At 42.6% G+C, this 27,099-nt stretch overlaps 1 protein-coding gene across 3 annotated transcripts in view; it reads right to left on the reverse strand.

Annotated features, from left to right (window-relative positions):
• Positions 1–27,099, reverse strand: part of ARNT2 (aryl hydrocarbon receptor nuclear translocator 2) — a 97,273-nt gene that overhangs the window by 4,939 nt on the left and 65,235 nt on the right. For all 3 annotated transcript variants that reach the window (XM_033070346.1, XM_033070343.1, XM_033070344.1), the window contains 9 exons: positions 25,580–25,714; positions 24,731–24,805; positions 20,590–20,741; positions 14,787–14,859; positions 14,506–14,629; positions 10,468–10,567; positions 7,788–7,926; positions 4,583–4,748; positions 1,908–2,044 (listed from right to left, as the gene is read on the reverse strand). In XM_033070346.1, coding sequence (XP_032926237.1) covers positions 1,908–2,044; positions 4,583–4,748; positions 7,788–7,926; positions 10,468–10,567; positions 14,506–14,629; positions 14,787–14,859; positions 20,590–20,741; positions 24,731–24,805; positions 25,580–25,714 — 1,101 coding nt within the window. The remainder of the gene's footprint in view (positions 1–1,907; positions 2,045–4,582; positions 4,749–7,787; positions 7,927–10,467; positions 10,568–14,505; positions 14,630–14,786; positions 14,860–20,589; positions 20,742–24,730; positions 24,806–25,579; positions 25,715–27,099) is intronic.

The following is a 27,099-nucleotide window of genomic DNA, read 5'->3' on the forward strand; positions in this document are numbered from 1 at the left end:
TCTCACTTCCTCACCCAGCACTGCTCTGTGGAACACTAAAGACTGGACATTCAGCTAACAAGGTGCCCAAGCAGCCTTCAGGAATGCACAGAGGCAGAGGAAATAGCAGGAACTTCTCAGGAGAAATGGGATTTCACGGTAATTGCTCTCACGTGTCTTGAGCCAAGTGAGGTCTCTGCAGGAGGCTTCAAAAAACACTCAACCTTTCCTCTCAGCTGGAGACTGAAGCCACAGGGAAAAGATATCCCTTGCTGGGAAAACCAGAGTTTATGCTTGCTTTTCCTGTTAGTTCTTATAATAATAAGCTCTTACCACAAAGCCAAGTTTTGCCAGGGATGGCTCATTATCCTCACAATAAAACAAAACCAAAAAAACAAATGAGAAAGCTCACAGGATCTGCTCTGTGAAAGAACTGAGATCTGCTGTGCACTGGGAAGTTCCTCCAAAATAAAGACTGATTAAAATCCATCTGAAATCTTCACAGCATCCTTGTCAATGTGGTAAGAGAGCCTGTGAACACAACTGGCAGTGTCTGAGCTGCCAAGGTCAGCCTTCATTTTCTGACCCAAACTTGGATTTATTTGATGTTTCCCACACTCTCTCCCAGCCAAAGGGAAGCTGTAGCTGTCCTCTCCTGTCCACATTTCCATCTCTGAAAGCATTTCTGCTGCTGGGGCAAAACCTCCTCAGGCACAGATATAGCCAGGTCTCCTCTGGAGTCTGCCTCTCTCCTTAAGCCCAGCTAACCCAGGGCTGACTTTGGGCACAATCCAAGCAACTTCTTGGAGGCCTTTAAACTCATCCAAGTTTCTTATCCCATCCAGGATAATAATCCTAATTCCCTCCAAACGCACGCTCATCTCCAAGAGCTTTGCAGATGAGCCCAGCTCTCCTTTGATCCCATGGTCCTCCCTTCCACTAACTTCATGAGAAGTTTGTTAAAAAACAAGCAAGACACTGCTTGGAGCCACATGCTGGCCACCAAAGCATGCTGTCAGCAGCTCCACTGGAATTACCCTGAATATCCTCCTGGATAGCAATTAACCTCTGCTAACACAAAGAGATGCAGCAGACCAATCTTGCCTGGCCCGTGGGCTAAGAGCACACAGACAGGCAGTTATTCCAGATGAAGTGCTGTTGTTTGTGTGAAAGCAATGGTTCATCACACAGCAATACTCCCATGCTCACAGCTCCTCTGCAGCACTCTTGTGAGCAGTCTTGCAGGTGAATTTACTTTCCAAAAGACATGGAGGCGCCCCACTTCTAAACCTTGCTTGGGGCTTGAACTGGCTTTCCTGCATTTATCTGCATTGTTTCCTTGCGAACTGTCTTCTTCCTCTAATTTATAAACCAGTTATACAAGGACAGATATGTTATTAGTCAACTTATGAAGTCCTACTCTATAACAGGACTTTGCTATCTGTAGTCAAGACTCAGCATTAATTAGGTAGTTGAAATGATTGTTTACCACCTATCTGATATCTGACTGGGTTTAACCTTAAAAAATTATTGTTCACTATCTTCTGTGCAGTATCAGACTCCTTTCCTGCTTGAACTGTCAAAGAGAATGACATTGATATCTAATGGAGCTTGAGATGTCAGAGGCCAGCATCAGGATAAGAAAGACACTCCACTTGGGAATACTTCATGGGTTCTCTGCAAAAGATGAAAGCCCTAAGTATAAAGTACAAAGAGAGGCAAAACACCATTCTACATCAGCAAAGATGCTGTTGTGTGGCAGAAACCCAAACCACCTGAGCAGCCACGGAGAGCAGTGCAGGCCTGTGGCAGCATGCTGCAGCAGGGAACTGCTCCAGACCCTGCTGACTCTGATCCCCAAGGGCCATGGCTCTAACTCAGACCTGAGGGGTCACAGAGGGACCCTGGGCTCTCTGAGCACTCCTCACCTGGAACACCTCGGTCTGGTTGGGCTGTGGGTGTGAGTGCTGGTCGCCGCTCTGCTGGTTGTGGTGTTGGCTCTGCCACTGTGACCACACTTCAGAAGGTCTCCCCTGGAACTGCCCACTGCTCTGGCCACCTTCAGCTGCATGGGGGAAGAAAAGGCAGAAGTCAGAGAGAAGCTCCTCCAAAACATCTGCCTGATTTGGGCAGCATCCATCAGTGCTTGGATTTGCAAAGGAGCCTTGGAGAACAGCCCTGAGTGACACCAGCCTGGGAGGAGGAAGCTGGAGGGAGTTTCAGCCCCAGAGCAAAGCTCAGGGCCACAACTGCACAGCCATGAACCTTGCCCAGAGCAAAAGGCACAGCGACACAGTGAGCCAGGCACTGGAAAACCATTTCCAAGCATAATCCCATCATTTTTAAATCAATAATAAGGAGTATTTTTCATTTCACTTAAAAACAAAACTTCTGAATGCTGTTTCTCCTCAAAACACTGAATTCTTGTGGAGCAGTGGGTGCAGTTTGGTACTCATCCAAGAAGCATGTAAGCAGACCCAGGATTTTTTAAAGCAGATGTAGAAACAGTATGATCAACAGACAACAGCCTTGCTGATGTTGATTAGATACAGGCATTGCTGGACTGTCTTGTCCTCCAGTGATACATCTACAAAGTGATTAATTTAATATGCAGTTCATAGCAAACTACTATCCTGTCAACATGGTGATACCTTCCTAAAAGTCCCAGGCCATTTACATTTGACAGAGTAACATGAACAGCAAGGCTTTATTGTAAATACACTTCAAAGGATGATTTCAAGGAAATTAATTTCTTCTAAATGGTTTACCAGGAAAAAAGCATGTTGCCACACATTAATTTGGTTACCTATTACACATACATTTTTCATGAGTACAGTAACAGATTACACTTAAGCTGGACTGATTTTACCCTGCATCTCTACAGACTGCCACTGAATTAAAATATTTCTGGATAATTTCCCATTCATTAATTACGGTATGTCCTTCTAAGAATTAGCATTTTAGAAAGCTTGCCACCAGGCTTAGGTTTTTCCTCCAAACATTTCTACCTCTTTTTTCTTAATGTTTTTCTCTATAACTGCTCCAGTTATTTTTGCCTCTTGCCCTCTCCCAGCAGAGAATCAAGCTGTACATGTCTGGTTCTTCTCAATCACCAGCATCCTCTGCCACAGGTGCCAAATTTCCTGTGCCAAACTTCCACACCTGTGCTATGCCAAGCCTTTGATAGCCAGACTCAATCATGTCAAATCAGCCACTACTCACAGCCATGACTTCAGAAAATACAGAAACACATATTTAACCCAATCCCTTTGGCTACCAGCTAAGCCATGCAAAACAGATAAAGGGAAGGTTTTACAGGAAAGTAAACGGGCTGTAGTGATGCATTCCTATCAATCTGAAGATTACAGTCCTTCCCTTACTGACATTACCACAACCAGTAATTCAGCTGACTCAAAAACCCTGCAGACATTTTAAGCGCCAAAACAAAATTCATCTAAGTTACTCTTTAAAAGCAAGTTGCAAGTTTGTTTTGTTTTTTTTTTCTCTCAGAACAACACACTGAGATTAACTGAGTGAAGCAAATGATGGTTCTTTTCAGCAGAACAGCTCCTGCCAGCCGGCGGTGGAAGCCGCTGGTCTCCGTGAAGGCTGGGTTATTAATAGCACCCAAACTGATGTAGGTCAGGAGATGTTTCTCATTAACTGAAAGGGTTCTTGCCAAGTAGCTTAAGCCTGAAATACAAGGCTGCCTCATAAACAAATGCACAATGCCTGGTGGAAATGGAAATGGAGGGAGGAATAAGCTGTGGGGGAAGAGCTCCATCCCAATGTCCTTTTTCTAGGCACAGGTCTGCACCCGTGGGGCTCTGTCTGCAACAGGTCTGTGCCAGATCTGCTCCCCAGGGACAGGAGCAAACAACACACTGCTATCCATGCCTTTTGGGATGGCACATTATTATCAACCAGTGACATTTCTCATGGAATCCATCATATTTTTTACTCTTGAGTATTTTTCTTCTGGGGGAGTGCAGAAAACTTACCAAGGGTCATGGTCTGAAAGCCACCAAATTAGCATGTATTAGGAAAGTAAAACCATTTCAAAACATGGCACCTGCTCTAATTAGGTTAGTAGCACTGGGAGTACAAAATAAATCCTGTTTTCAGCCAAACTCCAACATGAAATCTCAGTGCAAGAGGACACTGTCATGAAGAAGAAAATAAAAAATGAAAAAAACTCACAAATTTGTGCCTTTTAAGTATTCTCCTGAGACATAAAAAGAAACTGAACCAGCTCATCACAATTTGGGAGGATGGTTACTAGTGATATAAGCAAATTTTGAATCTTTCAAGATACCATTTCCTGGGAAAAAATAAAAAACCTCCCTCATACCATAAAATAACAATATTTTGAACTGTGTTTGATATGGAGGAGATGCAGCATGGAGGGAACAGGTCATTTCTGTCCCCTCTACTCAGCAGCAGAACGCAAAACCCTTTCACCACCTGGGCTTCCCAACTGACCCACCAAAAGAGCAATAAAAACCAATTTTTATTGATTAAATATTGGAAGAGTTTTAATCAAGTTAGTGCTGAAGAGTTTAATTTCTATGTGCATTTCTGTGTTACACCATTTAAAACTCACCAAAGCCTGCACTTCGGTTTGCTAGGCTGGAGTAGGCATTGCCACTTGGGGAAGAGGTGGCTGGGCTGGACAGGGGGCTGTAGGATGATGGATCAGCTGGGTAGGTGTGACTTGTTCCAATGCCAAAGGGAGACGACTGAGCCTTGCCAGACTGAGATGGAATTTGCTGAGGAATAAAGCAGAAGGAAAAAATTTATTGTTGGGGAACAGCACAGCAGAATCACTTCTTCCAACATGAAGCAAAGACTAAATAAACTCTGTGGATGCCAACAGGCACGTTTCTCCTGTCTCAGCTGCATTTCATTTCTGTCCAAGCCAGCTTACTGCTGCAGAAGGAATAGAACTGACTATAAACCAACACTTACAGCTCTCCTGCTGATTAGTTCACATGTACTGTGTATAAGAACTATTTGGAACACCAGGATTTCCTTCACCACTATTACGAGGATTAATAAACTCAAGATGAAGAATTCATCTTTATTTTCCAGGTGTATTGATTTTGCAGTGCCACAGTGAAATCAGTCACCTGAATGTCTTGCATGTCTCATGCAGGTCTTGGATGACCAGAGTCTCCAGTTCTTGGGACTAAATGGCCAAAGAAGTTTCAAAGCTAATGAGCTGCTTTCTCTCCCTGCCTATGAAATATAGGCAGCAGTTACTCTGCCTTGCAGAAGGCATGGAAGGGTGAATCACCAAGTCCTGGCAGAAGGGAAGAAACAGTCTAACACTGCTTTAATTGGGCAGCTGAGTGAATTCAAAGTACTAAAATCCAGCTTGCTGTTATTTCACCTACATAATGGCTCTGTGACAGGATCTCCCAGAACGTTACACAAATGACTGAACACTGCAGAGGCTGCTTTGAGACATGTACAACTGGTACACTGAGACTGAAAGGAATGAAGTGTTCTGTCCAAAGTCATGTGCTAATGTATGGTGCACAGACAGAACCTGATTATAAACCACTTCCCACATTATGAGTAAATCCAGCAGTCCAAAAAAAAGTCACTGCCTAACCAACCCCACAAAGAGAAACTGAAGGCATTACATCTCTGGATACCTGCAAGGATGTGCACTGTTACTGGCAATCAATGCATGCAAAGGAAGCTGCTCTTCCCTGGAAGAGAAGGACAGGGAGCAGAATGAATCCCCCACAATCCAAGAGGAAAAGGTCAGTGACCTGCTACAGCACTCAGACACACACAGGCCCATGGGCTGGGCAGGATCCACCCAAGGGCACTGAGGTGGCTGGCAGAAGTGCTCACTGAGCCACCTCCCATCACTTCTCAGCAGGAACACTTCCTTCACCAAAAGGGTTGTCAAGAACAGGAAGAGGCTGCTCAAGGAAGAGATTGAGTCACCATCCCTGGAGGTGTTTAAAAGATGTGTAGATGTGGCACCTGGGGATGTGGGTTAGTGCTGAAATTGGCAGCAGTGGGTTAATGGTTGGACTTGGTGACCATAAAGGTCTTTTACAAACTTAATGATTCTATGATTTTTGGGCAAATGCAGGGAAGCTGGGGGAGGAAAATAGATCCCATCAGGCATATAACATGTGGAAGATGTTATTAAGTCTTCAGTTTAGTTCCAAGCTAAGAAATTGTACATTTCTGAAGGTTTCCACAATGGCAGTGGGAGCCTGGCACGTCACTTTTGCTAGGTTTAGCTCCATTTTACTTTATTTAAGATGGAAAAATTAATTCCCATTTCCTTACACTCACATACCAACTTGGTTGACTTGGACAGAAATTGTGCAGTAAGAGGGATGAGTAATTTGTTTTAGTCATTTTCATCACCTTCCATATCATTTGAAGAAATGAGTTAATGTGGCGACTGGAATTTGTTAATCAGGTATGGCAGATAACCATGACACTCAGAGGGCTGGGAATAATCAATGATTAATGTGGAAACAATTCACTTATTGAAAATTTATTTAGTGATCACCCCAACATGCCATTCCAGCCTGCCAAACAGTGGGAACTCAGGGGGGATTATGAGCAGCATTATTAAGATCGAACTTGATTATTTCATATTATTTGTCTTTTGATAGAGTTTTAAACAAATTTTTTACCTGTTAGACAGAACAAGAGGTGATTTCTGGGCTAACACTGACAAGCACAGTGCATCTGATTGCAGTGTAATGGAGGGGCAGCAGGCTGAGCAGCCTCTGCTACCAGTCCATGCCCGGATTTGTTCGTGCCCCTTCTGCCCACCCTGACAACGTGGGTAACACTGCTGGGTGCAAGGTCCTGATCCAAGAGAGATTTAATTCACAGCCTTAATATTAAAGCAGAAGATCTGTCCTTTTTCCTTCATGCAGTGCACATATAAAACCAATGCAGGACAAGACCTTGCAGTGGGGTTTGGGTCAGTGCAGCCACTCCCACCATCCCAAAGCAAGTGCAGTCACACACGGGGCAGCTCACACTGCCACTGTGGGAATCCAGGATCTTCCCCTGGCTTCCTTGGATGGTGCGAGACCCGGCAGGGGGCTCAGAAGCTTTGGCACAATGCCCAAGACCCCTGTGGTTTTGATTTCAGCCCCTTGGGAAAAACTACCATCTTTACATGAAGAATTACAAGTCACAAAAAATAAGTAGAGCATAAGTTAGATTGTTATAAGATAGAAAAGTAAGTTTCTAAAATTGTTTATAATAAGGGGCCTGGAGTCAAGATGGAGAAAATTTGGCATGGTATGTCCTTCTTTCTCCTTCTTCATGGCATCCATCTTTTGGGTGAGGATGGCACTTTTGGATTGGTTTGAAGTGAAGCTGGACTGTGCAATGTAGGTGATGTGTATAGGAAAGTAATTGTAAACAGCATGTATGTAATTTATAGCATAGAAGGTAACTCCTGCCCCAAGGGCGGGCAGTGTGCCTTGGACTGACCTGCTGAACAGACCTCAGCTGGTCAGCGAAAGAATTCCTTGGATAAGAAAAAATAAACAACGTTGGAAACCTCAGAAAACGGCTTCTGACTCTTTCTTTGGTGCTTGAACTGAAAAGCAAAGACTTAAAAGACAAGACAGGTGTTTGTCTCAAGGCTACAGAGACTCCACTAACAGCTGCATGCCACAACTCCACCCCAAACACAAATCAATTACACTGAAATTATAAATGGGTTTACTAACACTTTTGTAACATGCACAGAGAGTGCAAATCTTGAATGACCACGAAAATGAAGCACTTTTCATTCTGAAGATCAATACCTGTCCTGGAAATGGAGGGCGATTTCCCGTCCAGGCCACCTGGCCCTGGTTGAGCTGCCGGGATATCTGCGTCAGGTTCTGGCCCGTCGAGGAGGACGACTGGATGTCGTTCACACCAGGTACATGCACCACAGATGAACTAAGGGTTCAGAACAGACACAGAGCCTCGTTGTAGGGTGGATTTTCAATGCACAAATTGTATCCCAGATAAAGAAATACTGACAACATATTAAAACTAATTATTCGATCTGTCTTGATATGAAAAAATGACTGAAAACCTTTAGAGAGCTATGAAACATACTGGCACTCTAAATGTCATTCCTAGTAGACACAGCAGGCAAAATTATTTTGAATTAGATTTCAGTAATCTCTTGGAAAGGGCTTCTAAGAATAAAAACTGTCTCACACATGGTGCACACACACTTAGCCCCACACCAGTTTAACATTTAATGCACTAAAAATCTGGCTTGCAGGGAGTATTCAAGGAGGTACTTCATCACAAATTTGTCTGTTGCTTAAAGTCAACAGTACTTAAGCATTTGCTTAAATGCCACTCTAAATGAAGATAGGCATAAAAAATTATATTTATAAGCACTTCCTTATTTGTTTCCTGCCTGGGAAATGAAGAATTATGTGCTACATATTAAAAATAAGGGCTTTTAATTCCTTTATTCAGCAACTGATGCTAAAGAAGAACAGGTAGTTATATATCCAAGCAAAAGAATAATCAAGAGAGGAAGTTAAACTCATTGGAGCACTAATAATAATAACAAAAACCAGTATTTTAAAGGAATATTTTTATATGCTAGCTGTTTCCTATTTACTCAATTTCACTACAGAGAAATACCCAGAGATTACTAATTATAAGAAAAACTTTATGAATTAACTGTTCCATTTCACTATTTTATTCTCATGGAAGTCTTGAGCAATGGAATCTACACAACCATACATTGTGACTCTACTTTTATACATAAACCCATATTTTTTACATGTTATATATAAATGAATAGAAACGAAGACAGCACACAAAACCACTTGTGTGGATCCATTGAAACAGCTTGTTCTTTTCTCCAATCCCTTCCCTATTGTTTATTTTCACAATCTTACAGAGAGAGAAGAGAGCAGATTGGGAAAAGAAGTAAACAAGGCTGAGCAGAGAGAAAGCAGGAATCTGAATCCTTGGAAAAGCCTGGATCCCTCCCAGAGGGCAAGTAAAACGTGGCAGGAATATGGGAGTTGTTATTCTGGACTCCTTTCTGCCCAAAAGCAAAGTGTATATTTAGAAATTCTTTGCAGAGTTTTCTAATTTTTAAAAAAATCTGTTTTATTTTTATTTTATACTATCACAGAGTCCCTAAAGAGGGAAATGTAGACCAGAAAGTCCATCTAAATCTGGCTGGAGCACACAGCAGCTGCTGGGGAGGGCTGGCCCTACTGCCAACACCTCAGCTGGACTGGCAAGTCCCACCATCTAAGGAGCTTGGACTGTAACTGGAACTGCACTTTGAAAGGATTCTGCAGAACAGTGCCCAGAGGCTGCCCAGGCTCAGGGGCTGAATGGGCCAGCCTGCAGATTACACCAAGGACAATTCACTCAGAGTGGAAGTGCTGGCAGAAATAAATGCAAGCCATTACTTGAGGTAACAGAATAGCAGTAGGGAAAAAGCTACAGCTGAACATCAGGAATTAGCAAAGGAAATGAACAGAACACAAGCCAAACCTCCAGATGGCAAGTCAGTCACCCAGTAACACAATATCCAATTAAAGCACATTTAAATTTACTGCCATATCTCCCAAAGTTATACTTGGTTTTAATTTGACAAAACACACTCACATGGATCTTATTTCTCTTCATTGATATTATTAGCAATTACAACTTTAAGAGCACATTGTTTTAAATAAAATCAGAGTTTGCCAATGTTTTCCAGTTTGAGGAACTGGCAGGTTCTGAGTGGCTGCTCCTTCACTTTCACAGCCTTGGCTGCTTTGAACAGGAGAATTAAACTCCAGTAAGTCAATGGTGGTATCACTAATGTAAACACAACTGCTGTTAAAAGCAAAAAAAAAACAGCTCCAAAAGCAACTGGACTCTGTATTGCCAGCAGGTAGGCAATGACACACACTAAGAATAACTCAAAAATGCCCTGGAACATGCCAGACCACCACTTTCCTGTATTTGGAAGCTGCCTTAGAAGAGAATTCATGCTCCTGCCCCAGCCCTCACCTGGGACTGTGGATGCAGCATCCCTCTGTTCCCTTTGATACCCACATCAATGCTCTTCAAGCCTGCAGGAGTAGGGACAGCTCTGAGTGCAAAACAAATCTTTGCACCTTCCTAGCTTGGCTGAATGTTCCTCAGATCTTTGACCCTGTCCTGTCACCTCTGTTATTTTCCTTCAGAATTTGTTGCTGCTTCTTAGCTTTCTTCCAATTACAATATCACAAGAAAAAATACCTACTTACCATCCAATATTTTTAAGAGAGATACCCAAATCATCTCAGCTTGTAAGCCCGGCATAAGTGTTGAAACCACCCCAGCAGTGAAGTGTACACAAAGTAAAATTCATTCATGTAAAGAAAGCTCTTGCACCTTGGTTGGTTTTGTTTCCATTGTACTGAAGGGGGACATTCCCACCCCTCTCAGATAGAAACCGATCCATTCAGGATCTGCACTAAATACCTGAAAGTCTTTCCCGAGTGTCCTGGCTGAAATGGGCTTCCCTGTGAGTAAAGCTGTTGATTTCCTGCTGTGGATGCAGAGGCCATCATTTTTTTATCTGCTACAAGAGAAAAATAAATCACAGAAAATTAATTTAGTGGACGAGATAATGAAGGAAAAATTATCTAAAGACAATTGCAATGTATATTTTCTCCCCTTCTTCAAGCGTTATGAAGAAGTCCTGTGGAACACATTAGGAAGGACACAAAAATGACAATTCAGTGTGAAACCAGAGGCACAGCTGGTTTGTGTCTCCTCTGTACTCTCCCCACAGGCTGTGCCTCGTTGATGCCATTGTTTGCATGGAACATTGTGCTGGTTGTGCCCTCTGGCCACACAGCCCAGACCTGCTGGAAGCTGCTCCTGACTGCACAGAGCACAGCTCCAGGTGGGCAGTGAGGGGTGCCCCCAGACAGACTGGAGAGGGGAACAAAGCTTTTCTGGGAGAAAGGTGTGAGCTCTGCCCAGGGGATGGAGGGATGGCACATGAAACAAGGCTGCTCTGAACAGGGAGTGATGCACGTGCACCTCTGTGGCTCAGCTGAGGGTACAGCTCTGGCACCAGGAAAAGTCCTCCAGCCCCAGGGCTGTCACCACAGACTGTCTGCACTGAGGTGGCCCCCACCCTGTTGGGTCAGAGAACCCAAGGAAGGGTGTCCAAGAGCTCTCTCCTAAACAACAATCTGCTTCAAGGGACAGCCCAAGGAGCACCCACCTCCCCAGCAGCCTGGTGCCACTGCCTGCTCATCTCAGGGTGACAACCTGCAAGGCACTTTGCCCCTGAGTGCCACAAGACCTCCACACCTGAGCTGTGGCAAGGCAAAACACAGATCTGCTGTGGAATCTGCTGTCCTCGTGTGGCTGGGGGGAGCCATGAAATAGGATGGGGAGCCATGAAATAGGATGCAAGCACCCCAGAGGGGTGAAAGACAAATGAACATAGTGAATAACTTGCACAAAGTGATGCAATTAACTTTTACAGTCTACCCTTAATGTGGCAACTGGAGATCAATCTCTAATTGAATGAAACGAGATTGGGTAAACACCACCATTTGGTCCCTTAATTTAATTTTCTGGTACTGGATTATTCCAAAGCCCAGGGAAATCTCACTACTACTTCTCTTAAAATAATTTACAGGTCTGCTACATCATCCTTTAACCACTTTCCCCATCTCCCCTCCAAATGCAAAACACCCTGCAACTCACTGATGGTTTTGCAACAATTGCTGACAGTCCTAGAAATCAAGCTTGCCTCCTCATGTTCCCCTTTGCTCTTTTCAGATTCCCACTCATTTCACAAGATGCTCTCTTGGACAAAAGGCCCACTCAACTCACAAGTAACAGAAGTAATTTTTAGGTGTTTAAAATTTTTTAGTTTTTCCTAGTTTTTAGAGACTTGCTGAGTGTGACTCACCAAAGGCCTCCAACACACACCAGCTCTTCTCTGTTACCTAAGTTGTTCTTACATTATGTTCCTAACAAGAACCTAAGCTTGCCTCTCAAAAGAAAAAAGTCACCTCAAATTCCCTCACAGGAGCCTTGAGAGGGAGCGTGGATGCCACTGATGCAAGCTGCCATTGCTTGTCCTTTGTAATGCAGAAATTTGTAGAAATTCCTCCCTGGCCACCTACTGCCCAGCACAGAAACCAAGGCTGGGCTGAAAAACTACACTCTCACATTAAAAAAAACCCAAAAACAACAGGGAGAAATGGGGACAAGATGTTGAGAAGATTGTGTATATAGTAGGAAGAACTGAGAATGGGTTGGCATATCTCTGAGAAGAAGGACAGAATAATTTGTCTTTTTCTGCAGTAATGTCATTCTTGCATGAGATGCCCATTTTCTAAGGCCACCCTTTGCAGGGACATCAAACTCTCAGGGCTGGAAGAGCCAAAATCCTGCGGGTGCTTTAGATATTTGAGAACAACACACCAGAAAAACTCAGAGTGCCCCAAATGAACTGGAATTCCTCAAGTGCAGCAGAGTTGCCATGGTAGCTACCAGGGTCTGTACCACAGGATGAGGCCAAGACAAAGGGAACAGCTAAACTAATAGCAATCAGCTAATTCTCCTTCCTGAGTTACCCTGAATGCTCTTTAGCTTCTGAATCTGGTCCACATCTCTCCCAGCTGTATTCCTACTCAGGATTTTTCACACAATTCTCTGCTCTTACCCTTGGTAAAGCACCCTTTTTTTTTGGTGTGAATTTTATCTGCTTCTCTCTAAACTCTACCACTGTACTGGTCAATGATGTGCCCTCCCACAGCAGGACCAGTATTCCCAACGTTTCTGCCTCTTGACTGAATCTCTTAGAGCATCATCTCATGCTTCAAATCACTTGCCTGAATCACTATAGCCAGGCTTCCTCTCCCAACTTTTGGGGTTGCAATTATAGCAGCAATCTCCCTGTGTCAGCCCATGCCATTACAGAATGAGATCAGGTATCAACATAATGCAAATGTCTGGCAGGCAGCATGCAGGCTTGTCAATATTGGTTTTGGACAGGGTATCTCATCCCTAACTGGGAACCATTCTTTATCATTCAGAGGAGACCTTGATCACAGCTCCCATGAGAAATTCAGACAGGGAGAATGTCCCAAAAAAAGCACAGCCTGTAAATTGATAAGAACGAAGAGAGAAATGGCATTTCCAAGAACATAACCTCTCAGCTACCTCACAGCTTGCAACACCCTTAACCCTAACCCCTCCCCACAAACAGCTGAGAGCTGCCTGAAAAAGAGCCAGTAAGGCAGCCAAAAAGCAAGATGTTCCTGCTTAGAAAAACATATTCTGGTGTTTAGGGTTGGAGTCTTGCTACCTTCTAATGGACCCCTTTTATGGCCTCAGCTGTTGACTCCACTGTTTCAGTAAACAGACAAGGATGAACAGGAATAGCAGAGAAATCCTAGCAACAGGAGGACAGAATATCAAGTATATATTGCAGCTACAATGTCTTCTTCAATTGAAAAAGCCAATCCAGACATAAGAAACCAACAGTGAGGTCACCTTCCAACACTCCTGGAGTCAAACCCTGTGGGTCGTTTCCTCCCTGCACTGCATGACACTTGCACATTGATTTATTTAAAACAAATGTAAAAATTCCTCTTTTTCAGTGGGGACAGTTAAGAACAATAAACAACCAATGAGCTCTTCCACAAGCCTTGGCATTAATGAGCTGGTTTCCTACAGATATGTTTCAGATGATCCTTTCAGCTGCCAGTCTTGGTGGTTTCTGCCTATTAGGACAACAGGCAGCACAGGCTGGGGATACTTTGAGACAGCTCCATCTGTCTGACTGACAAGCTGGCTGTTACCTCTTAGAACAGGGCTGGGAAATCCTTTGGTGAGGCATCAGTAAGGACTCTGTCCTGACAGCAATTTCCAAGGAACATAGAACAACATATTGTTTCTCAAACTCCCATCACTCTTAAAAGTTGTGGGAAAAAGAGCAAGGACTCCTCACAACCAGGTACCAGACTGGAGATGCCTCAATTGACCAGAGAACAAGTATATTGTTGGCAGCATACGACTCTGAAAGCATCAATAGAAAAGCTGGTGATTTGATAAAAATCTGCAGCTAATCTTAAGACAATATGGTAACTTTCTTGTCCCTTTTTAGAGAAATATGTCACAATTTAGAGAGATTAATTTATGTATGCTGTTTTAGAAAAAAAATATGCACTTAAAAATGGAATGTTGTGCTCAGTATATTTAATATCTAGGAGCACTGCCTAAGGTGTCCCTGTGAAATGAAGAGAATCAAAATCAGGCAGCTCTGGTGACACAAAAGCCCTCCTTCCCTCTTTGAATTTACTCCTATCATCTTTAGGGGAAACACCAACTAATGATAAATGCTAAGAAATGTCCCAAAGACTGAAGCTGCTTAGAAAATTCTCTGCCATGCAGCAGTTTATCTCCATTCTCTTGAAGTTGTGCTCTACATCATGTAACCAAGCTTAATACAGTATTATAAATTAAACATCAGGGACATTCACTTACAAGCAGTTATTCCAGCAAACATCTCAGCAAATCTAGGATCTCTCTCTTGGGAGAAGATAGCATCAGGCTTTTCCACAGACTTTCCACCCTCGTGAACATTAGCTGGTATACTTGGAACAGGCACCTGTTGAGACACACAGAGGAAGGTAATTCCCTCTACTGTATTTGACAAAAAGGAATTCAGGGACAGTCACAATGCACTTTTAGTTTTGCTGAAATCTGCTGTTGTTTTACATCTGAAATGATCAGAGGCACAAAAAGAAAAATCTGAGAAATTTCACCTGAGATAAGTCATAGGATGACAGCCCATCTCTTTGATGTACTTCCAGTTCTGCTTGCTGTTGCTGAAGTTGTCTGCAAGGGAGACAAAATGACTTTCTTACAAAAACCAATTAAGATACAAAAAGGAATAGTCATGGTCTCCTATTTCACACTCCCAGTGAAATGTGTCTCAGATGATTTACTAAATCCCTCCCTGTGAGATCCATCTGTTTTTACAGCTCTCATTGAGAAAACCTGCACCACAGGAATGTAACAGGGCACAGGAAGAATTTTGCTGTCATAGCACAGAAGGGTAGGAACACAATCTCTTTATAAAAGATTTAAAAATTTATTATTCTTAATTCATTGTCATCTTAATGCTAATAATGAACACACCAGACCCCCTCTCTGATTCTGCTGAAGGAAACAGCAAGCTTGCTCTGCAGGAAGATACCTAATGACAGAACACCTCAGCAGCTGGAAAGTTATCCAGATGTTCTGCACCTCTGAGTAACAGTTGCTTTCTATTGCTTGGTCACAACAAGCAAAAAAACTCCTGGCCTGGAGATGCAGGGGTAGAACCCTCATCTTTGAGGGGCTCTTGGCTCGGTTAGCAAAGAAGATATAAACCCTCACAATTACGCTAGAGCCCTGAAATTAGGATGGGATTGGAGGTGAACTAACAAAATACTTGGATTTGATACTTGTAAATGATCCTTGACAGTGCCTGCAGTTTGTGTATGTTTCTGGTTTCTTTCTGAAGGAAAAATCACTCAAAAAACGGGAATTACACACCATGTGTGTCTTTTCCCAGGGAGATGATGCTTGGACATGCAGGAAGAGACGAAATTTTGCAAAACAGCAAGATCATGGATTTGAAACTCTGGAAAATTACCATGCATTTTTAGCTACAGGCTTAAATTTTAGATTTTCATCCAAATCTTCTGTTAAATTTTGAAATACATTCAAATGCCAAGGAATTGAGAGACAAACTTGCAGACAAAGTCAAATGACAAATTAGACACAAACTGGTGGAAAAGTGAGGAATCACTCAAACAAGCTACTGAAGTAACAGATTTTGCTACTCCTTGAAGCTTTTCCAGAAGACACTTTGGTCAGTTTTTATGCTCCATGGCAAAAATCTGTGTCCTGCAACAAACAGCAGGTCAGAGTAAGTGGCCAAAAGCCTTGTGCAAGCCCTACAGCGTGAGGATACATAGTAGAGGGAATAACTTTTGTCCTAGCAGTAACATGCAATAGAAAGGCAGTCCCCAAGCCATTAGAGAGCCATGGATTTTCCCGATTATTTTAGCGAGCAGAAAATTCCGAAAAATTACCTCTAGAATGCAAAGACATTCTTTGCTCACAAGCATAAAACGCAAACTTTTCCAACAGAACTACAGGAGGTGATTTAATTGTGGGGAATCTATGGGGAAGTTCCTAAACACCACCCCATGGACAATAAACACCCATTAAATCCCGTTGTTAACGTGAAACCAATTACACTCCTTCATTTGTTTTTATTACCACCGACTTGGTACGTGTGTCAATAAACAGCACATTAGGTTCTCCTCTGTTCCTTATAAAGAATGTTTTCTTGATTCAGCCATATACATACAAATGAGCCAAACCAAACAGCACACTCACTCGATATTTGTTTTGTAGGCACTTCTTTAACTTAGTGCTCCTTTGCCCCTCTCTATCTTTCATCTCTAATACTCATTAAGCTGTAGTACAATATAAACACCACATTGTGTTAACAGCACTGAACTTTGGGAACAACTTCCCAAAATCCATTTCCTATAAATACCAAGAAGTTGCATGCATCATTACTGAACTCTGTGCAAGCTATGCTGCACTTAATTAAGACTGAAATCCAAAGCCAGGGTAGCATCTTCTGTTGTTGTTGGCTGCTACTGCATAAATAGTTTAAATGGTGCTTGAAACCTGAAAGAAATTGTGCAGCAATTCATGGAGCAGCCGACCAGGGAGAGCTCAGTGCTGCTGCTGAGCTGCTTCAGACCCTGCCATCTCACCAGCCCTTCTGGCAGCCAACACAGGCAGGTCCCTTCAACTGCTGGAAGTAAAAATGGAACAGAACAAGGAATTATCTACAGTTTAAGCAAAACTCAAAGTTGCCTCCTAACTTTGAACCCAAAAATTGTCCTTGTTTCACTTTCAGTTTCAAGGGTTCAAGGAGTAATGAACAATTTCTTGGCCCTACAGGATACCCAACACAGCAAGTGAGGCACTGTCTGGGTCAGTAGTGGACTCCGGCTGTACTGACCCACAGGTTCAGTATGAAACTGGGAAACCCTTGGCTTGGACAAGGAATGGTTCAGCAAATCTGAAGGTTTTGATAGTTAATTCAAATTTACTTTAGTAAATACATATGGAAGAAAAATGAAAATACCGTGGAAGTTCTGACATTTCAGAGGATGTTAAGCTCTCTCTATGAAAACCAAAGTCACTGGTTCCCTTTCCAGGCATCAGAGTAAACAAAAAATTATTTGAACTTTAACAGGCTTTCTGGTGGGAGAGAAACAACAGTACTGCATCCCTACCAAGCTATTTTTATATAATACAGGCACACATGTTTCCTGTGTCTGGTTTGGACAAAAGCAGAGTAGTAAAAGTCTTGGGGCTGTGGTTGTAAAATCCTCCTTCAGAAATTCTCAGGATCTCCCTCCTTTAGCACAGAACTTCAACTCACCCCTGCTAAAGGGTCTAACTCCAGTATCAGACAGACCACAGATGACACAACAGCATGAGAAAATCTTCACCACCACTACAACCAACTGGAATTTTATCAGGACAGTTGATCTCTTTATTATTTTGGCTCAGGAGCCTCCAAGCAGAAAGCACCTCTCCCACAGGCTGATTCATCCAGCAGGCAGCTTCCAGCAGTGACCTGTGCCAGCTCACTCCAACACAAGAAGTCTCGAGACTCGGGACAACCACAGGACTCATAAATTCACACAGTGCAGCACAGGATTTGTGGCTTCCAAAAATGAAACATCACATATTCCACAGATCAGAAAAACACATTTCTTCTTTATTTTGATGTCTATATATATATATATATATATATATATAAATGACCTTTATGTAACCTGTCACCACAACATTATTTTATTCAAACTGCTCTATCTGTATAATAAATAAATACTGATAACAATTATTTTTTATCTTTGGAGATCAAACAGTCCCAACTACACAGGAAGATGTGGTCAAACAGGAGACTCTTCCTTCAGCCCAACACAGCACAAATGTGAAATGTTAAATGCTTCATTTCTACAGGAAGTTTCTCTTGGATGACTATACCCAAGTGAAACTGAGAGAAGTTTTCTTTTTTTCTTTTTTTTTTTTTTCTGCAAAGAACTAAGTGAACATTTGAACCTAATGTTTCCTTATCCTTCTGTACCAAAAGCAAGTTAGGACATGAGTGTTTGAAGCTCCTAAGGACTATCTTTATTTTTTTAAAGGGGAAAAAAGGGAAAAAAAAGAAAAGAAAAAAAGAAACAGAACAACCAAACCAAGCCAACAAATAACAGTAAAAACCAATTAATCACTCCACAACTGGAGTCATCACTGCCCTCTACAGTCTTTTGGGAAAATGCTGTTCACTGACCAACTTGAGCTATTCCACAAACAGACATGCACAGATGTAAGTACTGTGGCTTTAAACTATCCTCAGTTAAAAACTGATTTAAACCCAGATTTTTTTGGCTACATTGTCTCTTACAATTTCACGCTGAATTTTAAACTACTTCAAGCCTATTTTTTACGGGGCTGCCTAGTGATAGGCAGATCAAATCTGTCTCTGAGCCTTCAGCTGGGCACAGCAAGGCATCTCTGCCTGGTGTCCATGGGAAGCACCTTGCTGGACCCAGAGCACCTTCCAGGAACACGTAAGGATGGCCACACACACCAGGGCTGCTGCCAAACCACCAGTCCCAGCAGTAGCTTAATGAAAAGTTGGAAAGCACCAGCTGCACCATGACGTACAACTCTTCAGGGCAGCTAGGAAATTAGAAATCAAAACATGACCCCAAATGTGAGGAGGGGAAAAAGAAGCCAGAAGGAGGCAGGAACTGCAGTACTTTACAGTAAGTCCTCTTTGGAAATCTGAGAACTGGGAGAGAATAAGGGGAAAAACAAAACCAGTCTGAATAATGCATTCTTTCTACTATTCAAAAGCAGGAGTATAATGGGCTGTATCTTGCCCATTTCAGAACATTTTCAACATGACAGGAAAAAGGGAACATCCTCTGTCAAAGTAGCAGCAGGCAACTTCCATATTAGGTCAGCATTTCTGGGTTGTTATTCAAACCTAGCAAGAGAGATGGAAGCAGAGCCAGGAGCTGGCACAGTCCTATTCATCACAGTGAGTGCTGTGGTGCCAAGCTGAACTGTACAGAGCAGGCTCAGAAAAAAACATTCCCAGAGTCAACACAGCATAAGCCTCCAGCCCCACTTTTTCATCTGTGGCCTCTTGGGAACAAAGCACAATTAAGCCAGCCTGGGACAAACCTCAGAAGATGTTTTTTACTTTGCAGGCCTGTTTTTGCATATACAAATTACTTGGAAAAGTATTATGGGACAGCAGAAATGTGGAAATAGCTATTTTGATGCACAGTGCAGACAAGCAGTCTGATTTCAAGACACATTTGTCTGTTTTCAATGAGCTTAACTATTCAGTTTAAGCCCAATTTTTTGGGTATGCAGGGAAAAAGAAAAAAAGGAAAACAATTGTGATGCTAGGTTTCACATAAGTGAATGCACAGCCCTTCCAGCCCAGGTATGTGCCATGTCCAAAGAAGCAAGGCAAGGAGCGCCCAGAGGCGCTTCCAAAGTCCAGTGCCAAAGCCCCAGGGTTTGGTTTTGCAGTGGAGCTCTCAGCAGGCACCCCCAGCAGCAGACTGCTCGTTCAGCATTTCCGATACATGGCCCAACAGGCTCAGATCTCAAACACAGTAATTTCCTCCCAGTAAAGACTTGGCAAAAAAATCTCTGCTCAGACCAGAAGAAGATTTAGTTTTACGAATAGATTCAGTTTATATTGGAAAGAAGAAACATTTATTAAAATACCTCACAATATAAAGCAATCAAGGCCAGATTAGGTTCTGGAGTTACTGGCTGAGAACCCAGCAGGCTCCAAAAGCATCTCTGCTCATGCCACAGACATCAACCTCCACCATGATTGTGACCTCCTCCTAAGAGGCCACATGAAAGATTTTTGAAAATATTAATTCCAAGACAGGATGATTTAATTTCCCTCTTAAGATAAAGATTTGGATCACACCCACACTTGGGGATATTCTATCAAATCTAAACCTTTCCCAGTCAAACCTACTAGGAAATAATTCTGCCAGTTTCATTAGGTCATAAGAGCAGACACAGCTCAAGCAGAAGAGCCCAGAAGTACAGAATAGTGTGATCACAATGAACAGGGACATGGAATTTTCTTTTGGCTCGGGAGTCAGGCTAACCTTCCTCCAGTATCAGGACAGCTGCTGAGCTGCTGGAAGCTCTGCATTAGTTCAAGGCAGCCTGGACTGAGATCAATGGCCTTGTCTAATGACATAACAGATAAGTGACGTTTCCCCCCAGTGCAGCCAGGCCCTGGAAGCATCACAGGATAATGACACAGAGAAACAGCTACACTGGGAGATCTCCTGATGCAGCAAAACCCTGTTCCAGCCGGCACTGTCAGACAGAAACAAAAGGTATCTGTTACAAATTGGGATGTGCTTTACAGAGAATAAGAATGGTTACAATTCCTTCAAACCCACAGAGCTGAGTACCCAGAAAAGCACATACTTAACATTAGTGTTGGTGCAGATGATGTATTCGATCTCATCTGAATAAGGATTCTGAAATGTGAAGCTGCTGGTTCTGATCAGCATCCACTCCCGGTTTTTGGTGCGGAAACGATACATCACAGACAGGACTTGACCTTTCAGTTTTACCACCTGCAAAGCCATTTGGAAAGGTTAATAACAGGAGATTGCTATCTGCTGTGCAAATGAACAGTCAACAGCAGCAACTGGTGCATTTTAAACCTGAATTTCAGAAAGCTACGGGCACAGCAGAGGCATTTTTAATTTGGAGAGAATACACAAAATCCTATCCATGCTTACACTATCTCCTTCAGAATTAAATCCTCATGCTTTGTCATATAAAATGCCAGTTTCCAGCCTGCTTATAAAAAGAATACAGACCCAGGACAATCATCAGGTTGTGCTGTTATCCCAACAAAGAAATGTTAGGAACGTTTTAATGTGAAACACTTATCAAGAGATTGATAGAAACCAAACTGAGGATCTTTTAAGTGTTTATATGTAAATCATAAACCAATCACTGCAGCTAAACAAAACCCTACAGGAAAAGCCATTTTGAGGTTGACTGCTTTTCTGCTTGGATACCCAGCTATACAATTAATATATGTGATAAATCAGCATCAAAATTTAGAACAATGCTTAAACACAACGGTGTTTATTTTTTGTTATTTTAGAAACTACCAGGGGTTGGTTCCCCCCATCCCAAACATATTAAAAGACTCTCTAGGATGGCAAATTGCTAGCAAGAAATACTTGCTTTGGGCTTTCAGAAGAAAAAAGAGTGAGCCAGTTTCTGAATGGAGAGAACACTGATAAGCCACTGTCCATTTTAACAGTATAAATTCCTTGCTTGCACAGCTATTTGTTTGTAACTAAGAATTCAGATGTCTGGGTTTAGTACCTGAAGTTTTGTTCCAGTCAACATTTGGGCACCAAATGAAGATTAAGAAGCAGCCAACTAAAACACATTCAAAGCAATCTTCTCACACTGGCCCTGCAACTGCATTTCATGTGTTATCCAACAATCTGGGGTTAAACCAGAAGAAAATTTCCATGGTTTTAAGTCATTCAGCTGGCACTTACCTGGCCTATCTCTGTTTATATTTTACAGCTTTTCCACCAGGCTATCTCAGGCTTGCCTCAAGGAAGGAAAGGGAAGGTCTACTGCAAATAAATGCCACATCTTGTGGATTCTTAATCATTAACATCTGGAATTTACTTTTTATTAGCTATCTGCAGCCTGTATTCTCTAAAAGTAGAAGTCCCACTATTTATCCTCTGTCTTTACTGACAAGCAATTAGATTAAGAAAAATGTTCCAATCCTGTTTTTTTCAGAGGTTTGCAGTTCAAATTAATCAACTGGATATAGAACTAAATGGAAAGAATGTAAATAGAAGATAATGTAAATAGAAGACACAACAAGCTTTAGCAAAGCCCAGGAAAGTTCAAAATTATACTGAAGTAAATGACTTTTGGTTGGCTTTGTTGGGGGTTTTTTAATGCTTTTACAGGGTTTTTCTGAGTTCACTGAGCAACACATTCTTTTATCAGCAGTTTTCTACTACCACACCCAGGGTAGAAACCACAGAGTTGGTGTAGAGTGTGCAATCTGAATAGTATCCCACTGGACAGCTATCCAATAGCTGCATACTGGACCCTTTGATATTAACCTGTATTTGTTGGTCTTAGCCTTGAGACTATCTTATTCTGGCCTGATTTTTCCCACTCTGATGAATGAATTTATCTTCCCAAGGAAATAAAGCTCTGAGATAGATACTGGCAACTGACCAAAAATTGCAAAACCCACCCTCCCTCCTTCCCTCCTCTGTTATGCACCAGCCTGGTTCTGATACTGTCAGCAAATCAGAAGTGTCAAGTTTTCAGGTTTTAGGGAAAAAAATAAAAAGAGAGTTTATTTGAAATCACAGTTACTTTTTTAATTAAGAGATTTCTATGTCCGAACTAACAATAATAAAACAAACGGCAGTGATCTATTACCCTGAAATCCTGATTAAGCAAACAGTAATTCTGTAATAATATATAAAGCAGAGAGATTGCTGGTGGGAAAATCCTGAACTGTCTTAAGACAGAGCACACAAACAAACCAGTACAAAAAATTTCAAAGCTAATGATTAAACTTTACTTTCTTATATTTTTCGGAAATAAAAACCACCTGGTGCAAAGCTGAACTGTTTACTTCAGTCTTTTACTGCATGATGGGAATAACAGCCCCAATCACACTGCTACTGAACAAAAATACACCCAAGAAGGCATTGCCTGCTAAGGAAACAACACAGTATTTTCACAGATTGGACACAGATTGAGTGAACAGGAACTTTCACTTCTAATTGCATTTTTTCCTGCTGCATTTCTGTATGACCTTAAGCAAATTCTGCAGGTCCCTGATCTAGCAAACCACTTATGCACATGCCTAGCAGTGAGTGGTGACAGTGGAGTCCCCAGCAGCCGAGTTCAGGGACACACTGGCAGCCTCCCACAGCCTGAGCTCCCTCCCAGGGAGCACGGGGAGGACCAGGTCATTAACTGCAATGTTCATTAGTCAGCCCTGCTGAGACCCAGGCAGCACTGGATGTGTGATGGGCCATTATCCAGCAGCTCTCTGTCACTGTCTCTTGGACAGATGAGTGGAATCAATCATTTGGGCACCACTGAAAAACAGCATCTGTGTTCTCACTGCTCCTGCGCCGCTGATGGCATCAGGAGCCAGCTCAGGGAGCTGAACCAGCCCAAAGCTGGAAGTTCCCTGCAAAAGGAATTAGTGCCTCACTTCCCAGCAAGCCTATCCCTGCCAGCACCGAGGTGGAGAGGAGAGCAGGCAGGAGGGAAGAGGGGAAGCAGGAACTGACTCCTGGTACAGACCCCTGTCAGGAGGATTCAGCTGCAGAATCACATCCCCAGCCAGTGGGGCAGAGGAGATGTCCTGGGTGTGGTGACCTGCTTAAAGCACTGAACTCTCACAGCCTGTGAATCAACATCTTGAACTTAAAAAGGCTGCTGTTTGCACTCAGACTGTGCAAGGGAACTGGAGGCACAGCTGGCCATGGGGCTGGTAGTCCCTGTTGAAGGGAGAACTGAATCAGGAACTGCACAGGAGGACCAATATCTTACACTATGTCCAATGCTTCTGCGGAGACCATAGGCTCAGTTTCACAATCTGTTCTAGGGACACAGTTGGTTTTCCCCTAGAGGCTCTGTCTGTGCATGCCATGCCTGAACAAACAGTTGGCTATACAAATTATTTAGAAGTCCCTTCATATCCACATTTCACAGCTGAAAATACATCTCAGCATCCAATGCAAGATGGACCAACACAACGTGGTCGAGCTACTGGTTGCTGTTAGAAACTTTGGAACCACTTAGACCAACTGAGCCTCAGCAATCAGTTAAACACCCTGTGCTGGGTGCTCTGGTGCAGCAGGAAAGGCACTGAAAAGTCCAGCAACAGGAGGCAGTTTGGGGAAAGCCCTGCTAATGCATGTCCCAGACCAAGTTGAAACAGCAAAATCTGCAATGGAATAAACGTCACTGATTCAGCTGATGTAAATGTGGCCCACGGTAAAAATTAATCCAAATCAGTAACTCTTCTGTATTTTGTATTTCTTTTGTTACATCCCTGTATATTTCAATTTCTAATAGAGAAAAAGGGCCAAGTTACATGTTGATGCAAAGTGGTGTAACTCCACTAAAGTACATTAAACTTTAGCAGAGAACTCAGTTACAAACAATCCAGTGTCACAGAGGGATGTAACTACTTCCAAATCAACAGCCCATACTGGAAGGTAAATCATTTTGGTTACCACTTATCACAGTGGGATCAATACAGGCATCTCCAAAACAGTTCACCCTGTGTAGCAATATATATATATATATAACTAGAAGATTATTTTCTGATAATACTGTCAACCTGTGCTGCAGTTTAAGCTGCCATTAATGATGCAGCTTAACCAAATGATTACTGACCAACAAATTGTTTTGTGTCTTGCCATTCCTTCTCCTGCATAATAGAAAAAAATCTTGAACTATGAAATAAAAACTACTTCTGTGGTCAAAATAATAACAAAATAGTAAAGTGTGGAATAAAAGGAGCAGGACACAGCACCTGTTGGAAACTCTCTCTCAAATGGCTTTGATCTTCAGGATGGCAGAATTCTAAAATGTCTTTCCCCAGAAGATCCTAGAATAAAACAAAGTTATGTAAAAATCTCAAACCACAACACAAATCCAAGTGCAAACCTGCAAGTAATTCTTGCAAACACAAGCTCTATCACCCTTAATGGGACTACTCTGTTAATCAGGAATGAACCACACAAGGTTTGTAGGCATCATGCCTCATGCTTTTACAAAAAAGTTTAAGTGATTTTCTTAAACCTGTGAAATGATGTCTTGAAAAGACTGCCATCTGCTACTACAGCTCATTTTATGGCACTAAATTTTGTAAAAACAGTTATTATAAAGTAATTTAAAATAAATTAATAAGGAAATGAACAAGGAACTACTTTTGCCTCTAGACTGCAACTGTTAGGAGTTATCTGAGGGAGAGCTGTGGTTCATTTACTATTCTACTCAGTTCTGCACTAGCCTCCTGATCAGAGGAGCAGATGTAAGCCTACAGGAAAATAGATGCTGTAAATTATGTTTGCTTACTGTTCAAGAGATTGGTGGAATCAAAGGTCTACAGGACTAAAACTCTCTCCAAGCACTGTTAACTTTCTATCACAGAAGTGTCTTCATTGGAAAGCTGTGCAAGGTTCAGAGCACTCTACTGTCAGAATTTTAATCAGATCTAAAGGTCTAAGAAAATGCTCCACACAGAGGCGTGGACAGCAAAGAAAAACAAACAGAATTCAGTGCACGATTTATGAATTATCAGCTGCAAATACTTCATGCTTGCAAATGGGATTTTCTGCATTAGATCCACCCATTCTCCACATTCCTGGTGGCCACAGACCTGGGGCTGGTAGCCAATGACGCTGATGCACCTTGGGTCCACAAAGGTGATGACTCCATCCGAGTTGTGCCGGGACAGGAACTCCGTGGGGACCGACATGCCGTTCATGTCCATGCACACGGGAGAGCTGGTCACCTGGGGCCAAGCAAGACCACAGTCACCAAATCTGACCCTCAGCTACAGCAGATCTGCTGGCAGACTGCTAACAACTGAAGGAAGTCAAATAAAACAGCAGCACAGATAAATGACAGAACAGCCCTTAGTCCGGTTTGCAGGGCAAGTATCTCACCCCACAGCATCTATCGAGGTTTAGCAGCACAGCAGAGAAACAAACCCACCAGAAGTTCCCAAGAAAGGGGGATACAGTGAGGACAGAAGTCCAGCTGGATTCATCTCACTTTGCAGCACATCAGGCATTGTGGTTCCTATCTCTGCCAACCAAGAATGAGTGACTTGCAGAAGACAATGAGTCCCTTCATTTTAGGATAGGAAACCAACCCATTATCTGTACACCTAACAACAGGACTGCTCAGACTAAACACTCATGTTTCAGTGACAGGAACCTCACCTGAAACACCTACAGAACCTGAACCAAGTCCTCCAGAGGCTGAGGTAGGGGACATTAGACCAGCAATCAGCTGCTCATAACGAAAAACAGTTCTCTAAATATTTCTCAGATCTCACCAGAGAGAACTATGTGTTTTCAGCTCTCTGCCTGAAATCTGTGCTATCAGGCCACTTCATATCCCTTCTTTCCCAGTGGAAGTACAGAGGGGAGTGCTGATTTTCTTACAGCTTCCAGGGCCATCTCTGCTAACAACGCAAAATAAGCAAAATCTCATTTTTTGCTACCTTGGAGCAGATTAGCCAGTTAACCATATGCAAGATTTCAACTTGCTATTACAGAACAAGAATTTTTAATTTGTGCACCCTGACTCCTTTCTGATTAAACCCCCACAGAGCTTCCTCCTGTCCTCCCTCACATACCACAATCGCCCCTGTCACGTAACAGACGTTTTGACATTACTTGGAAATCATGTTTCTTTGGAAGCTGTAACACATGAATCCCCATAACTTTCTTCTTTCCATTAGTGGAATATATTACTCTTGATTATGAAAGCATGATTAACCTAAAACCCACCCTGCAGTACTTGTGTAGCTCTGCCATGGCCATGGAGAACCACCCTGCAGATGTGCTAACACTTGCAGGCTGTTCACCTGGGGTAAGATGGGTTTGGCACCTGTGGAAGGGTCATTCCACCTTGTCAGGAGGAATGATCCCCTCCTAGCAGATGGCACTGAGTGCAGGGGATCATGCAAGAGGCTCAAACATGTTCACCCATGGCAGAATTCCCAGACCAGGGAGATGAAAACTGCCCTCCCTGCTGTGATGGAGATTCACCACGACTGCTTTAGCTCAGAGCTCTGTTCAGCAATGCACAAAGGAGGAAATGCACTACAACAATTGCAACTGTCTGCACAGAAAGGAAGGAAAATTTTATTCTCTCAGTTCCTTCAGC

Source organism: Catharus ustulatus, chromosome 12 (genome assembly GCF_009819885.2).
Source record: "Catharus ustulatus isolate bCatUst1 chromosome 12, bCatUst1.pri.v2, whole genome shotgun sequence".
In the NCBI taxonomy this organism is placed as follows: domain Eukaryota; kingdom Metazoa; phylum Chordata; class Aves; order Passeriformes; family Turdidae; genus Catharus; species Catharus ustulatus.